Below are 17,604 nucleotides of genomic sequence, written 5' to 3'. Positions count from 1 at the left end.
AATGCTGCATGGCCGAAGCCTTCTTCATTTGCGTCACTCGTGGATGATGGCATGGGAAATGATGCCGTTTAAATGAGTCTGATTGATAGATTCTGCATTAATTCGACAAATCCTAAAGTATTATTACTGTATTTAGTTCTAATGATCAAAAATTAGGCTATTCTGATACTAGCATAGTGTATTGAAGAATCCGAAGTATGGCTCTGAAGAAGCTGACCGAATAAGTAATGCATTATACCTTCTTGTGATGTCATTCAGTTGTAGCTATTTCAAATATCCAGACGATAGTGGCCATAATGTCTAATTATTAACTAGACCTATAGTCGTCCAATATCATTTTCTGTAAAACGTTCCATAAAATTTGCATAAGTCCACCTTAGCTCTATATCTCAACTGGACAGTAAGTCAATTTGTCTACTCGAGAGAGCTCCGCGTTATATGCGTCTCAGGGCTAATGACAGGCCATAGTCAGAATCACGTCGAATTGATTCCTGATTACGGATACATCAATAAATTAATACTATATGAGCTTGTTACGAACCGTTCACTTATTACATGAGTAACCACTTTTTAGACCTCATTCCTTCCTAAACACATGACGTAAAATGTAATCGCCTCATTATAAATTCTAATAAAATTTCTTTAATCATCATTAAAAACCAAAGTGAATTTACTTATTAAAATGTTTATTAAGTCAAAGTTGATGAATATTATTAAAATAAATTCAAGGTTGTTTACGATTAGCCTATATTGCACTGATTACTTAAATATAATAATTTACAAGCTTCTTTTCCTTCTGCCTTTGGTTTTAATGTATTGTGGACTGCTTGGAAATGTTATAAAACTGTTTATGATTTGAGGGTTTTGAATTTGTTGAGTTTTGATGTCTGGCCTACTAACTTCTTGGATCATATACAATTTTTCTGTGGAACTACGAACTGCATTATATTTAGTCGTTGGTTTTTTCCTCACATTATTTACTTCATTGTAGGTGTTAAATTATTGTTGTTCCTCTTGTAGGATATACCATATTATTAGTGTCATCTTGTTCTGATAATGCCCTAAAATCAAGTTTAGTCTTGTTACTGATCCAGTCATTGTATGATGAGATCCTCGTTGAAGCAACTGTAATGTCTTAATCGCAATCTTTATAACCCAAATCGACTCCATTTTCTGCATCCTTAACGTAACTAACAACTCCAACAATCTTATTAGTTTTCTTTGATACAACAGCAGAACCTGAGTCTCCACTACACGGCATTCCTTCAATTTTTCTAGTGCAAATATGATCCTTGTTCATGTCTTCAATATAATGGCTTTTGTACTTCATGCATTCATTTAATGGCATCAAATTCATTTTTGTCCAACGAAGTTCATCAGCTACTCCATATGATGTTTCTGTATATCCCCAACCAGCCAAGTAAACTTCCTTATTTTCAGCATCAAGATCTGCATTCTTGTCTGTTGATAATTTGAGCCAACTAATTTTATCAGTTCGAACTAAAGGCTCAGGAAGCTCAATAACACCAATGTCAAAAACAGCTGTTGGCATTGTAAAATTTTCGTGCATCCAAAATTTGCTAGAATGAATTGTCTTTCCATCAGTCGATCGTTGTCCATAATATTCATGTGCACCAACATTCACAGTAACTTTTCCACCTTTTCGAATTGACATAAGACAATGTGCAGCTGTTACAATATGACGATCACTTATTAATGCACCTGCACAAAAAAATTGTGGACTATGAACTAACACAACAAATGGAAATTGATTCTTATCAGCTTTGTTCCCATAATGAATTCCAATGACTAAATTTATTTGAAATGCAATGAAAATTGCAAGAAATTTCGAAAAATTCCTCATTTTTTAATTGTTTCTCGCTGACTTTTGTTTTGTTAATGAATCTAAATTCGAAAGAACACTGAGCATGCAATCACCTTCTTATCACTGTTTTATATATTTATTTACTTATCAATATGAGATTAATAATGAATGTCTTTAATTTCTTTTGAAAAGTTTCTCACTTTTTTTCTTCATGTATGCGAAGCTACACATTTAGATTTATGCATTTGTGTAATTCTATACGTGAATATTGATGCAGCTGATATGAAGAAAAAAGTTTAAGTTATACTTTTATTTATGACTACCTAATTGTGACTAACAAAAATAATAAACAACTTTTTTAAAGCGGAGAATTTATTGGAAATGAGTTGAAAAGCTACTGATTGGTGATGGGAGGAGAAGCATTTTTCAAAAATTGAATAAATAGATTTGAGTTCGCAGAATTTCTATTATTCAGATCAGATTTACAACACACATCAAACCCTACATCCCCTTCTTCCTCCCCTTCCTTAACCACCCAAACGCTATAAGTGATAAAATCAGTTTTTAGACCTCTTTGCCCCAGTGTATGATGCGTATCAAGACCATGTGCCAAAATCATCCTTTTTAACAACGATTTCAATCCTTTGCAACCAGCTCCCCCTTTAGACTCACGCAATTTCCGAATATTCCCCTAGTGAATTTTCAAACATACTTGAGCGGCACATCAAAGTCGCTAAAGCACCGCTTCTTCAATCTATTTGACGCCAAAACATCAAAATGATGACCAAGTACTCTAAAGGCTAAGTTTTTACAATCAGCTGACAAAATTGAGTTTCAGCTGACATAATTAAATTTCAGATACATGCTAATGTTTATAAACAGAAGTTAATGATTAGTGTGAAATTTGCTTTAAATCACTAACACTAATATTCCTTTATAATCTTATTTTAAACGGTTTTAAACAATATTAAACAAAAAAATAATTAAAGTGGAATTCCCGACTAAGAAATTCAATTAAAATTGTCGTGACAAATTCGGTATAAAATTCAGTAATACAAGTTATAAGCCACAGTAAATGATATCATTCAATATGACGGTATGAACGTAAAGGTTGAAAATTTCCAATGGTATAAAAATCGCTTATCTCTAAAACGAATAAAAAACAATGATTTATAGCAGAGACTCTCAAACCATGCATTGCGTCACATACTCATCGTGATAGGTAATAAGTATGTGCAGTGGAATTTCCCTTAAAATGTTTTAATTAGGTTATTAATTCTGGAGGAGTTGTTTACTTATCTACAGTGATATATTCAATGGAAGCCGTCTTCAAGTAGATCTTAGGGCACCGCTGGTGCTCTTTTATTGCCATTAAACTGAATATTCTCCTGAGTTGCATCCATATGGGTACCAAATAGATATTCATGTCAGAATCTCAAAAAATTTAGCACAATCCTCCGTCATGGTCCCGTCAGACCAACTACACATGTTACCATTAATATCATACCGAACACGTCATGCTATTCAGTAAGCCTGATACTATATTGTCACTAGAAAAGTGTGAAATTGAAAAAAAAAAGGTTTAGCAAACACTGACTCGAAATGTGCTGTGTATAATTTAAATGAGTGATTTTTGGGTACTCAAAAATAATTTGTAGAAAATCATGTGAACTTCATGGTATAACACAAAATAAATTATATGGATGAACGATTTAATTCCGTTTTTGTTAGTTCTATTTTTATTTCAGACAATATTTTAGTATTTTTAAAAATGTGATTTTAATGGATTAATCAAGTACAATAATCAAAATATCACAAACAATAGCACTGAATTGTCAGAGTCACACCAGTCTGGTGCCGGGTTCAAGATCGATTTACCGGCTTGTGCTATTCTGAATTGCTTCATCATCCTCATCATTATCAAAAGTCAATCCAGTTTTATCCCGAATCCAATCAATATATGAAGAAATTCTAGTCGAAACTGTTGGAACTTTAGCTCGACAATCATTATATCCAATACTAATACCACTTTCAGCATCCTTCACATAGCTCACAACACCCAAAATCATTTTACTTTTTGTCGACACAATGGCAGCTCCTGAATCTCCACTGCATGGCGTTCCTTCAATATTTTCAGTACAAATGTGATCTTCATTCATGTCCTCGACGTAATGACTTTTGTACTTTTTACATTTATTCAATGGAATTAGATTCATTTTTGTATAACGAAGGGTGCTTGCAGTTCCTCTAAAATGTTCTGTATAACCCCATCCAGCTATTTCAACTTCCTTGTCGTCATCATCTAAATCAGCATTGACTTTTGTTGACAATTTAATCCATTGAATATTTTCCCTAGACACTAATGGCTCAGGAAGCTTAATCAGACCAATATCATAAACAGCTGATGGCATTGAAAAGTTTTCGTGCATCCAAAATGTGTCGGCAAAAATTGTTTTTCCATCAGGATCATGAGTTGTTGACGAACCCACAACAACCTTAACTTTTCCTCGTTTAGGAATATTTCTGAGACAATGAGCAGCTGTTAATACATAGCTATCACTTATTAATGCTCCAGTACAAAAGCTGTATAGACTATCAATCAATACATTATAAGGAAATTGATTTTTTGATGCCTTCTTACTATAATAAATTCCAGATACGGAACTAAGATGAAATGCAGTAAAGATTATAATATTTAATTTCATGATGTTTCCTATTTGATCAAGTGCCTTAGTCAAACTGAAATAAATCTAGTTTCTTCCTATCAGTTCAGTAAGTTCAAATGCATTGCTATCATTTTTGCATTTTATATTGTATTAAAATATATTAATTTTTATAAACTGATTGTAAGTCATAAGCCCGAACAGCACAGTGTGTTTACTAGACCACCTGGAACAGTAAGATGCGAAGATGCCCTAACCGCACGAGATGGTTGGATTCGGCCCAATTTAATGACGAATAATGCATTTTAACGCATTGTGCTGCTCGGGAAATTGTTTTAAATTAGCTAATGTCATCAACTAAAATTGAGTCCAGTTTTTTCATTAATCCAATCAATATAGGAAGAGATTCGAGTAAACACTACAGGAACATTTGCATGACAATCATTATAACCCAAGTCAATTCCATTCTCAGCATCCTTTCCATAACTTAGAACTCCAAGGATCTTTTTTGTTTTCATTGATACCATAGCTGCTCCAGAGTCACCACTACATGGTGATCCTTTAACTTTTACAGCACAAATATGATTTTCATTGAAATCCTCGACATAATGGCTTTTATATTTTTCGCATTCATCCATTGTGATTAGTGTCATATTTGTATAAAGAAGTCTACTGGAAATTCCAGTGCTATACTCAGTGTCACCCCAGCCAGCAATCTCCACTTCCTGATCATCTAAATCTAATTCAGCATTTTGTTTTGTAGACAGCTTAAGCCATTGAATATTTTTACTATAATCTAATGCCACGGGAAGTTCAATCAAACCAATGTCATAAACAGCTGATGGCATTATGAAGTTCTCGTGCATCCAATACTTGTCTGAGTGAAAAGACATCCCTCCACGTCTAGATCGTTCAAAATATCCAACTTCAACTTTAATTTTCGATCCTTTTCTTAAGTCTCTCAGGCAATGAGCTGCTGTTAATACATGTCGATCACTAATCAGTGCACCAGTGCAAAAAGATAAAAAGTCCCTTATAAGAACTGTATATGGAAATTGATTTTTAATTGCTTTTTCAGCATAATAGATTCCATTTAATTGATTTACTTGAAAGACTAGACAAACTAGGAAATATTTCAAAACTGATTCCATTTTAATTAAAATTATTCATAGAATCACTGATAATAACAGTTTGATTACTTGATGCTTACTGAGCAAATGCTCATTTTATACTGTTGGTGCACTGATGTATTATTGAACGATTGATTTGACACATTTTAACTTCCATGCAAAAACTTGTTTCATGATAATAAAAACCCGAGTGACACTTAATGCCGATGACGTCTGAAAAGAATACGGCACGTCGTATTGATGACGATTATTTCAGACCTCGTGCTGAACTAATTTACAAAGTCGTCTTCATGATGAGTCATTCGAGATAAAATCCCAAAATATTTTATAGCCAATTAGCAACTGATTAATTTTCGTGTGATGTATCTATAACATATAAATATATAGCGTGGAAGTTAGTAGTTTTCTACTTAAATCATTTTGCTCTCAATATATTTCAATATTTTATATTGTTTCTTATAATAAGGAATTTCCAGGTCTGATAACATTTTTGATATTCGCTATTTTTTAATTCATTCAAGCTTGATTATAGTAAATTGTATTACATTATATTGAATTTCTAAAGTTGACTTGAATAAAGTGTACTTACTTACTTACTTCATTTACTGGAGCGCACGTTTGCTCCCCCGTGGGGCGATTGCTTGGGGTACATTATCACCTGGAGCGTATGTCTAATGCTGGCTCTATCCTTCGAGAACTTCTGTCAGTTGGAAATATTATGAACTATAGCTTCCTATTCTACACATCCAATCCAGGGAATTGTTTGGTCTTCATCGACATATTTATCATCAACATAGTCTGATACTGTTACCCATATGAATAATTTCTATTGCACTAGTCTTGAACAGTACAACGCGTTCGTTAGGACACCTTTACGTCGTCATTAGATTGTGTCATAGCTGCCCAAATTTTTTCTTACTTCGGTGTCTTTACAAGACGATTACGATCCAGTTTCCAATACCAAGTGGATTGATGACTCTTTCAAAAGCTATTTTTCATGAGTTTATTGACAAACCTAGTGTTTATTGCAATCTGCTATATCAGATATAAAAGCATATATTAGCTTCTGAACAACTTCCTAATGATAAATTGGTCAAATGAATTGTGACAAATGACACTACAGGTCTTGAAGACGTACTAGGCAAGTGTGACAAAATTACGATATAACTAGTTTGAGGCAAGTTATTGACTAGTTCTAATGTTTTTTCATCTACTCGGGAATGTCTTTTGAATTAGAAGAATTTGTTAGTGTTTTGGATCCGACTATAAACTGCATACCAAAGGGTATGGTAGAGTCTATTGTACTTTAAATGGATCCAAATGCGTAATTGAAATTAAATAATTTAGATTGATTAACTTCAAGTTTTATGACAACATGATAGAGCATTATAAAACTCAAATCAGCATAGAATCATTCAAAATGTATGCTTACCAGTCATTCGATTGCCATTCACGCTGATCTTATTCCTTAATTTTTTATTGAGATAACTTTGAATTTTATAGAATTTTCATAATCGAACAACCACTGCGTGTATCAATGATAAAGCTCAAGCAGAGCATCTGAAAAGCAATAAAAGTCAGAAAGAAAATCACTTGAATGAGATTTCATCATCCCTTGCTGTTAGTGATGCTGTAATTCTTATTATTATCATCATTATTGTTGTTTCTTGTGAAAAAGAAAGAATTTTTTTTATTACCAACTCATTCAGTGACTGTTGCTTAAATCAATCGCTTCATTTTGTTCATCCTTTTATGTAGCAAGCTTTATTTTGGCAATTTTGTCATGCTTTATTGCTATAAAGAGAATTTTTTATGAAAACGTATAATGAGAGTCATTTGTATTCATTAAGTAACGGTTGACATTTCATTGCCCCTTATATGTAGACAGACATCATGTGAATTTCAGAATCTTTCAAGCATCATGTCTTTAAATCTCATTTCTGTACATTTCAACTCCCATCATATCTCATATTTCTTCTCCTGATATTCCCTTGAGCTTGGTTTCAGCGTAACAAAACTAATTTAAAAATGCAATAAGCACTGAGACACAAACTATAACCTATCTGTCTTCCTTATCATACTAATGTTATTTTTCTTTTTTCCAGCACAGAAAACATAAATTGCACAGCAGACGGAAGTTATCGTCGAATAACGTAAATATAATTATTTTTTCAACTGCAACGTAATATTTAAATGCAATTTGAGAATTTTTCCTGATGATGTTGGAACTGAAATGAAATCATCTGAAATGACATGAACTTTGTAAAAAAAGCAGATGCTGTTTAATGTCTGAATAAATCATTCAGGTGAAACTGTTGACGTTCTTGGTGAGTAAAAATACATTTCAATTTTATATGGTCTGATTCCAAGTGAACAACTAATTTGATTTATGTGATGTCTTGTTACAAGAACGATCATTGACATTCGGAAGTGAATGGCCGTCGTTGTAGCTGGACATTGAGTTGAGAAATAAACTGATGGGGATCAATAATTTAATAGAAATGTTGAGAATTTTGTTAATTTTAAAAAGTTGTAGGGTTTGCCAAAACTAGATGCGCATAGATGCATAGATGCAAAAAAAACTTCAGACCAGCAAGATACAAAAAAAAATTCAGATGGATGCATTTAGATGCAGGCTTGTGCATCTTGGCGAATATTATAAAATTGTGATTGAACTTCATATGAATGCTACAGAAGAGCGTGCAAATGATATATTTAAGGAAAGGATCCTAAAAGTCACATTTAGAACATCAGCATAATTATAGGAGTTATGGATAATTGTTTCAGGTTAATTGTTTCAGGAGAATTGTTTCAGGACTGATATCGCAAGAGGAGCCAAAATGAACACTTTTCGATGTCAGGACATTTGATCAGAAGCTCCTTAAAATCTGACTTTTTAGACAATACAAAGTCACATGAACGTGATCAAAGAACTCTTTGAAGGATGTTGTTGATAGAGACAGTACTGTAGTTTTTATTGGAAATGAGCAACATGAAAAAGAGCTAGCTCCAGTTGGCATTTCGATTAGGAACAGTTGTTTGTTCACAATTGACATGGCTATAAATTGACAAAAGTTTGCGAAATTTCACATGTCATAAATTTTAGAACTACAAGAAAATTTTACTATTTTCTTCAATAAATATAAAATATGCTGCAAGTATCCGAACTGCACACTATGTTTGCTAGTGCACCGCTTTGTCACCGTATTTACAGTAAATCGTAATGTTGCCCTGATGACACCTTGATGGCTCAATTTTGACCCAATTTTACAGCGAAAATGCAGCTCACCACATTGTACCGCTCGGACAGTAACCTTGGAAATATGTAGTTAGTACTCGTCACAAACAATACGATAAATAAGTTCAATGTAAGCATGAAAATTATTTCCAATAAAAGTAAGTAAAAATATGAAAATAAGCGATTAGGTTTGATTTATGCTTGCATTATTTTAATCGTTATTCAAATCGTTTTTCTTCATGTGCTTTAAATATGAATATTAAGCATGCACTCATGTGGAAAAATTCATTCAACACTGAAATTTTGTGCTTGAATCAATTTTTATTTTTATGTGTGTGTGTTTGTGCGTTTAACAACTTCCAAAGAAATATTTTACATTGCTCCTTCCTATTTTTTGTTCCTTTTTCACTTAACTTGATTTATGAGTTAAATGTTTAGAAAAAATGAATTATTGCTGCATAAACTTAACAACTACTTCAATGTACATTCTCTTTGTGTAACTTGAAATAAATTTATGATGAACTTCCTTCATGAAAATACTATATTCGCTTCAATAGCATTTAATTGCAATTTACTTTTGCTGTTGTTTATCATTTTGTATGAAAATTTCTTAAAGGTGCTTCCTTATAGTTTATAATTTAAGGTGATATAGCATGGATATTAAGGATCGAAATTTAATAACTGCCAGGATTATAAAGTGTACTAATTGAAATTTACGAAGCAGTGACGTAAGGGTTTACCTTAAGTTACTTTCTTCATAGAAGTTGATTTTGGAAATGATCCTTTGTAAGCCTTACCATCCCTAGTATGATTGTGGAGCTGCCAGTCTTCAGACAAGATGCATTGGAAAGAATTTTACTCTATCCTTTAACATAGTTACTTTGGCACACAGTTCAGTCACCAATGGTGTACTTAGATATCAGGGAATACCCCAAAACGGTTTACACTTGACATTTGGGCAGCTTCGGCTTAATGACGTTAGGGTGTCGATCTCCTCCTCTAATGTATCAAGTTTGATCCTTCGAATTATCTAGCTCGATTCGAGCTATATTCTAGCCATGCATCTCGGTTTTCGAAATCGCTTCTAGAGATTGTTCAATAACGCTAAGGAAAGGGGGAGAGGGGTTTAATAGATTGCCTACAAATTACAAATTCTGGTCCATGATTTTATTAAAAATCATTACGATGGAATAAGTAGGAGGGGGTTTGAAAAACGATTTGTCTCCTAGCCTATGTTGCTAAAAAGACACATCATACTTTTTTGTACAGATCGGAAAAATTCCAAGAGACCAACTTAAATGTACCAAAGCTTTAGAATCATCAATTTCACCTTAAATTTAGAACTTTGACCTCTGATTCGCCTTTAATACTATTTATTCAGAATCTTAAAGTAACATTTATTTATAGTACAAAGAACCATGAAGTCTACAAGCTTCAATGCTTTATATTGTATTTCATTTTTCACTCGAACTCGTTATTGTTATTGAAATATAATCTACAATAATTAATAATGATAGTATCAGTGATTTACAGTTCACTAACAAGCAAAGATTAAGTTACAGATTGCAATAATGAGAACATTTTTTCCAAGATTTTCTCATAAAGTAGAGAATGGGATTTAATAATAATCATCGACATTGATATGCTGAACAAACTTAAAGCTACATGTAGAATTTATATGGATAAAGTAGATCCTTCATTTTTCATCCCTAGAATTATCACATTTAAAAAGTTTTCTGAAATAATTCTGTAAACAGACCGCATTTCTAAATTTTATGAATAATATTATAATCCCAACTTGTTTAACATACACCAAGATGTTCATAATTTGAAAAACACAAAATGCATTAACTTTTGCTTCGAGAAATTTTCCCCATTTTCATGAAAAACAACTTGAATTTTCACAAAAAACTTTAAATTTACTCATAAATGACATTAAAACATTTTTCATCCTTAAATTTTTTTCTGTGACTGCCTCGAGCTGTTTCGGTTAACATAAATTTGAAAATAAATGCTGTGGCAATCATGTCTTGACTGAAAAGACAGAAACACAGATTAAAACTTAACTTTTTTTATATCCATGCTACATTGTTGAAAATAATGTAAAATTATTTCTGAGAAAAATGTCATTTCTCAAGAGTTTGAAGCTTGGAAAGCATTATTATGAACTTGTAATGGATTTTTTAATTGAATGCGGTGCTTTTGATGTTGAAAAATTACTTTGACGTTTTGAATCTTGACCCGAGACTGTCTGGGTATTTTCCATATTCTCAGAATTGCTTCTCATTTTATTCGCAGATATTTTCTATGTTTCGCGTAAATACTTTAGGACTCGTAAATATTGTAAGAAAATAATTTTCATTAAATGTGAACTAAAAAGAAGCATGTCCTCAATAAAAATACAAATTTATGAAAAACAATTTAAAAGTTTAGAAGTTAATGATTGAAGCAATTTGAATAAAATGATTGACTGTAATTTAAAGGCGGGGTGGAACATGGTAGCTCTCCATATGTGAGTGATCCTGTCAAAAGAGAAAGTTGATTATCTGGTATTAGTCAAGCTGTATTCTATGGAAAATCTATGGATCTTTTTCTAAGTAATTCATTAATTCTACCAAATGATCCAAACTCGTGGTTTATTGGTTATGCAGTAGCTTAACAATCTATTAAATTTTTTGAAAATTTATTTCAGAAACACCAATCTCTCCATAACAGGCAAAGAGCTGTTTGCTCTGTTGATGCTTTTATGGTATAGAAATACCGCAATAGTACCTAAAATCGGCCTCTTTGACTGTTAGAGTCTAAATCTGTAAAAGAAAGCTTTTTTTCAAAAGGTTGCCATTTTATGTAGTTTTGGGCAACGTGTTTACTGCGTTACATAAGGATACCATGAAAAATCTCAGGTGTGTCCCAAAACTTCTTCAAAAACTCCAAAAATAGACGATTTTTTAAACGATCTGAGATTATATTGATCTGTCCAATATTGATGTACCATGGGGCAATGTATTCGATTTCATTCAATCCCTCCCTGACTATCTACGTCCTTGCCACCACTGCTTCAAAGTCTCTAGATACATCTCTGTCCCTCAATTTACGATCAATTTACTAATTTATTGACTTTTTCATATAAAGTTCAAATGTATAAATGACATGTGAACAGGAAAGAGAATTAAGACATAATTTGAGGACACTTAGTTGAGTCAATAAACTATAATGCACCACGTGTAAACTACTTTACAAACAATATTCTGAAAATGAGCTCATAAATAATTTCCATAAGTAATCCAACTAATTGAGCAACAGAACAAGAAAGTCAAGACAAAAACTTTTATTTTACGAACTTCAATAAAACTCTATTAAAGTTTATGTAAGTATCAAGTAGGAAGGAGTTCATGGAATGACGCTTGTGGCTTCCTCCATGACAAAAGATATACTTAAAGAATGTCTACATACTGCTTATTTCATACCACAATGCAGTTTTTAAAAAGACGGAAAAAAATAATTTCCTTGTCACGTTAAAAAAACATTTATAACTAAACTATACTTTTATCCATTCTTCCTTCTCATTCCTACATTTATCTATAGATTAAAATAAACTTTTTTATTCTTCTTTCCAATTCTGCATCTTTTATTCTTTATCCATTTTCTCTTTTATATTGCAATAAAAATATTTTCAAAGCACTACAAAAATCGGTTCAATAAAAATATTAGTACAGTAACTTCTAGTAAGGAATTGGTACTAAGGCGCATTTATATTTGGAAATTAAATATTGAGCTGAACCTTTAAGTTCGAACTTTGAGCTGCAAGACTCTATTATGACTCAGTGGTTGTGAAATGTACACTAATGAGCCGGCAAAAATGGAAATGTGTGGATCAGTCGAGGCTTGACCCCAAGGTGATTTGTGAAAAATACCACTGTTGAGGTTAGTTAATGACTAGTTCTATTGATAGAAAATTCACTCGGCTGAGGAATGAACTTGAAATTGTATAATTTTCGAGAAGATGAATCTTATCCTTCATGGTTAAATTCCTACTGCTTAGTATATAATTACCAGGCAAATTTAATTGTTTGCCGTTAAACTGTATCAAAACTAATAACACCTACAAGGCATTCCCACGATATATTGAAATATATTGTTGTCGAAACGACGACCTTGCGATGCTCTACCTACGCATCAGTTTGGAATTTCATCAACAATTTTTAAGAAATTTGTGAAATAACAAGCTGGGATTCAATGACAATTGAGAGATTTTGAAGATTTTTATGCAAGTTTGGGTAAGAAGAATTTTATGACCCAAAATCTTTTGATTTTTCAAACAAAATTGTAGAAGAGATGCATTCAAGTTAAGGATCTAGTCTCGGTCTCGAGAATTTGTCCTTAATACAAAGAAGGAGTTTGAGTGTGTGTTGGTCGTCAATTCGACGACTAAAATTAAGGAGTTCTTTGAGATATTTCCTGAAAAACCTTAGCAAATTTAAAAATTTCAAAAAATGGGATGGAGAGGGGTTTGCCCCAAAACACCTTTACCAATCCTCGTTGAATAAGTCCTAATCATGCTGTTAAGATCAAATTCCTTCAAAATTCATTCCAATTTACTTGGAGTTTAGCGCCAGTTGTAGCACCATTGTTTGACCTCTCGGGTAAACGTGTACTTTCAATTTCTTTGAAAATCCAATTAAAAACATATTGGAATCATTTTGAAACCCACTTCATACTGTACTGAATATTGATATAACTTTGCATGGATACTCGTCGAAAATAAGTAAAAATAAATACCTGTAAGCATCATCCATTTAAATATCTTTGTCTTTAAAAAATATAACTGCAAGACATTCTGTCAATGATAACTTATAATGTTCACAAGAACCAATTCAACCTACACATTTCAATATTTTCTTTACATTTCAGCCAAAATGCTATAGAACCAAAACCCAAAAACACTCAACATTCGGTTAAGAGATTCTGCATACGAAAGAGAAATCTGCTGCAAGCTGAACAGAAAAGAATTGAGAATAAAGAAGACTTTTTTTTTCCTCGATATTCCTTAAATGAGAACATGAATGGATGGAAACTTCGTCAATTTTACTTTCCTTTTTTCATTTCTTTTTTTTGAAGATTGAGCAATAAAAAAAAGTTTTTTTTTGTACTCAGTTTCAAGTTTCAAGTGTTATAATCGGAAGCAATAAAATGAAAGTTTTTCTTTCGTTCCTTTTCAAGCAGTTGATGACAGCAGTTTGCAATACTCGAGAATGAAATAAGAAAATAAGCTAGAGAAGAATTGAAAAATGTTAGCAAAATGAGATTATTAAAGAATGAATTGAAAAAGATAAAAGCATAAAAAAAAATACGAAACATGAAAGGGAAAAAGGAGATTAGGACAAGTGGAGACAATGGTAATTGAGGGAATTAAAATGATTTGAGAATAAAAAAAATACTTAAAAGAGCTTAATTAAAAACAGATTTGCTGAAATTAAACGGAATGAGGGTTCTCTTGATTTTCTAAATTTTTTTAAGCTTTCCTTTCAAGGATATTAACCCAAATTATTAGAGAACATTTGAGACAACAAAATTCAGAAGCTATGCATTTGATTATTCTAGCATAGTGAGCATGAGTGAGTCGTAGTTCCTCAGTGGCAGAATGGTTTAATCCCAACAGACAAAGATTCCGCTTTTAGGTACCGTAGTGGTTTTTATGTACCATAAAGTATGCTATTCGCTTGTACTTGGGTATACCTAATTATGGTAATACCGATCCTGCAATCATGAGTTTGAGACAAGCTAGGAAAATTTTTCGATTGTCCTTTATTTGTCGAACCTACATACTAAAATTGGAAAACAGGCTGTTCATTCCCATGATTCTGTTCCCAGAAGTGTGTTCAGACGAATTTGTCGTTTCGGTGACTAGCCAATACTGTCATGCCATTTTGTTACATAATTCCATTTGAGTGGAAATAAGATTACCAGTACCCCTTTGCATGGTTACAGAGAGTTATCTAAACATACAAATGTGGAACTGTTCTATTCTCACATATAAATTGTACCGGCAAGTTCTGAGACTGTACTGAGGTGTATGTAGAACCTCCAAATCAATACCCACCCTCCTGAATACGTCCTTGTTATTGAGTGCAGTGATCTGGGCGCCAGGTTTGGAACACCATAACTTGTTCCCTATAGCAATTCTAAACCTAAATGTTCTAAACCTTTATCTAAAGGTTGTTGTTTTGAATGTAATAATGGAATGTCTAAGTAGACTCAGATTTCTTCGTGAATATACATTTTGTCCCTACAGCCACAAACGTCCTACAACGTCTTTGCTCCTTCATATCGCAGTGTTTTAGAGTTCGAAGTCTGATTCGGATTTTGTATGGAAATGTCGACTTCATATAAAATTCGCAAATAAATTTATACTTTAGTATCCGTATTAGATCAGTCCCTAGACATAAGCCTACCTATGGGTCATATTAAGAATCATCCTTGAAAAGGTCAATCTTCACCCTCAAGAAATTTCTGTCGCCGCTTCAAAATATTATTAATTTCTTCTTTTAAGGCTTCATAAATTTTCCTCCACCGTCTCCAAATTTCGTCAACTTATTTTTTATTTTCCTATCAATTTTCCAATTTCTTTTCTGCACGCGAAAAGAAATCTCATATTTTATTTTTATAACATTTTCATGCCCTTCAAGCTCTCTCTTTTCACAACTTTTTTTCCTCGTCTCCATATTTGACATTGAAAATTTGCTGTAAATATCACTTACGATTACATTTTTAAGATATGAATAATTGAAAATGTTCAGGAAAACACAAATAAAGCAAGTAAGAAGCAGCATAGAAAAAAGAAATTTTTCTTTTATTTTTTTATACATCGTCTTTCATTATTCATTGCCCCGCACATGAAAAAAAAGCTTCATTCTTGTGTTATTCTTATTGCGTGCTGTATCAACATCACTTTAGTGTTATATAATGTTTAATTCAAGACAAGCAAGACTGGAGAAAGATGGAACGATTAAAGTGCTTTATAAATGCTCCCATGACTTTGGTGTTTTATGTGACTTTTTTTTCTCATTCTTATGTATATATACAGCAGGCGAGAAATTACACTCGAGAGCACTTTTTATGAGTGAGCAGCACAAAATTGTACAAATTGCAGTCGTTTTTTTCTTCCTAAATCAATTCAATGGAAACGATTTGAGAGTGAGAGAATGGAATCAGTAAATCAAATTAAAATGCTTTTTTTTAAAGGCACACAAGTGAGCAGTTTAAAAATGCTGATGTTGTCTGTTATGTCAATGACGATATAAATGTGAGGTAGAGTCTGCTGCCGCTTGGCTCTCGTAAATCTCTGACTTTGACTCGCGCCAAATTGTCATTATTTCTTAATAAAGTTGGCATTCACAACAGATGCACGAAGTATTTTTTTGGCCATAAATTTTATGATATGAAATTTTTTCCACATTAGTTCTAATGCACTGTTTTCTTACTACTAATGGCAACAATCGTTGTACAATAAATTTTCAATAAAACATCCCCTTTACCTTACTCACACTTGAATATACATCCAAACACATACGTACACATATGTGCACATGCGACTCTTGCAATTCTTCATGGTTAATTTTTTGGCAAACATCTCGCAAACACTTTCATTACCGTCCGTTTTATGTGACTGTGTGATATTTATTACATTTCTCTCTCACCCTCTTTATGTGCAATTCCTTGCGTTCATTGATTCTCTCACATTCTATTTACTTTTCGATTTAGTTTTAATATTTTCATTTAATATTTCTGTTGTGGTGTTTGTGTGAATTGAAAGGAATTTGTTTTGGTGATGGTATGTCGGACTGCTGTCTGTCGATATATATTTGAGTTTTTAAGGCAGTCGGCTAATCGTAGTAATTTCGTTATTCGGGACTTAAGTCTTAATTCTTTGCAGAATTGGCATGCTGATATAAATAACCGCCTGCAGAAGAAGGCCGTCGACAAAAAAAAGGCAACCTGCGGAAGGGGCCATAGGTTGAAAGTGACAACCTGCGAGAAGGGTTTTCTGCGTAAGGTAGATTAATAAGCAGCTAAACCCGACTTTTATTGTACACTGACCCAGTGATCAAAGGTTCGAATCTCGGAATTGAAAATTTTCTATAAGAAACTCGACTCACAGCCTCTCTTTGTAGATTAGAGGCATTAGTGTCGTTAAAGAAGTGGTTCCGAATCCCACAAGAATCTGTAAGATTGTCATTTGAGACGGATATAATGCGAATCTGTAAAGGCTTTCGGTCCTAGAAATTGAAAAACGGTAGAACCAGCTTCAGGCACCATCTAGGAAGGGCCATGGATCATAATTGATCTATATAACCCTGTCTCTAATCAACATAAGTGCCTAAATAAGCTAAACTTTCCACTTCAGAAAATGCGCTACATCAACCAAGCCACCAAGTATTAATTTGCCCTTTCAATATGTGATTTTCAATTCCATTTCATTTGTTCATCGTTAGATGCACTTTTATAATTAAGAAAATAAATTGCAATTTTATGTGTTATTGAGAATTTAATTAAATGAAAAAAAAGAGAGAGAGAAAAATTCCGTTTTAATCCTCAAACAAACTGTCCAATATGTGTCAACGACAGACAAACTGGAGGTGCCGCTTTGGTCGTTTTGGTTTGTTTTTTCATTGAATAGTAGCAGCATTAGTTATTGTTATCGACTTATTGTTATGTACACAGTTGAAACTCAATTCAGTATTTGTAATG

At 32.8% G+C, this 17,604-nt stretch overlaps 3 protein-coding genes across 3 annotated transcripts; all 3 read right to left on the bottom strand.

Moving 5' to 3' along the window:
- Positions 1-669: 669 nt before the first annotated feature.
- LOC139096350 (mite allergen Der p 3-like) lies at positions 670-2,139 on the bottom strand. Its single transcript, XM_070648048.1, has one exon. It carries the CDS (start codon positions 1,862-1,864, stop codon positions 1,136-1,138), a length of 729 nt encoding a protein of 242 aa, XP_070504149.1. The 5' UTR covers positions 1,865-2,139; the 3' UTR covers positions 670-1,135.
- Positions 2,140-3,551: 1,412 nt separating this feature from the next.
- Positions 3,552-4,540, bottom strand: LOC139096354 (mite allergen Der f 3-like). The gene has a single exon (XM_070648053.1). It carries the CDS (start codon positions 4,528-4,530, stop codon positions 3,700-3,702), a length of 831 nt encoding a protein of 276 aa, XP_070504154.1. The 5' UTR covers positions 4,531-4,540; the 3' UTR covers positions 3,552-3,699.
- A 286-nt stretch (positions 4,541-4,826) lies between these two features.
- Positions 4,827-5,699, bottom strand: LOC139096355 (mite allergen Der f 3-like). The gene has a single exon (XM_070648054.1). The coding sequence runs from the start codon at positions 5,637-5,639 to the stop codon at positions 4,842-4,844; it is 798 nt and encodes a 265-aa protein (XP_070504155.1). The 5' UTR covers positions 5,640-5,699; the 3' UTR covers positions 4,827-4,841.
- Positions 5,700-17,604: the final 11,905 nt, after the last annotated feature.

The sequence above is a fragment of the Chironomus tepperi genome, unplaced genomic scaffold (assembly GCF_022539635.2).
Source record: "Chironomus tepperi strain 1889 unplaced genomic scaffold, CSIRO-AGI_Ctep_v1 contig_386, whole genome shotgun sequence".
Taxonomy (NCBI): Eukaryota; Metazoa; Arthropoda; class Insecta; order Diptera; family Chironomidae; genus Chironomus; species Chironomus tepperi.
This window is presented reverse-complemented; position numbering and strand designations above follow the sequence as displayed.

Bases quoted from the DNA above. Each gene is read 5' to 3' on its own strand.
- LOC139096355 (XM_070648054.1), bottom strand. From the start codon at position 5,639: ATGGAATCAGTTTTGAAATATTTCCTAGTTTGTCTAGTCTTTCAAGTA.
- LOC139096354 (XM_070648053.1), bottom strand. From the start codon at position 4,530: ATGAAATTAAATATTATAATCTTTACTGCATTTCATCTTAGTTCCGTA.
- LOC139096350 (XM_070648048.1), bottom strand. From the start codon at position 1,864: ATGAGGAATTTTTCGAAATTTCTTGCAATTTTCATTGCATTTCAAATA.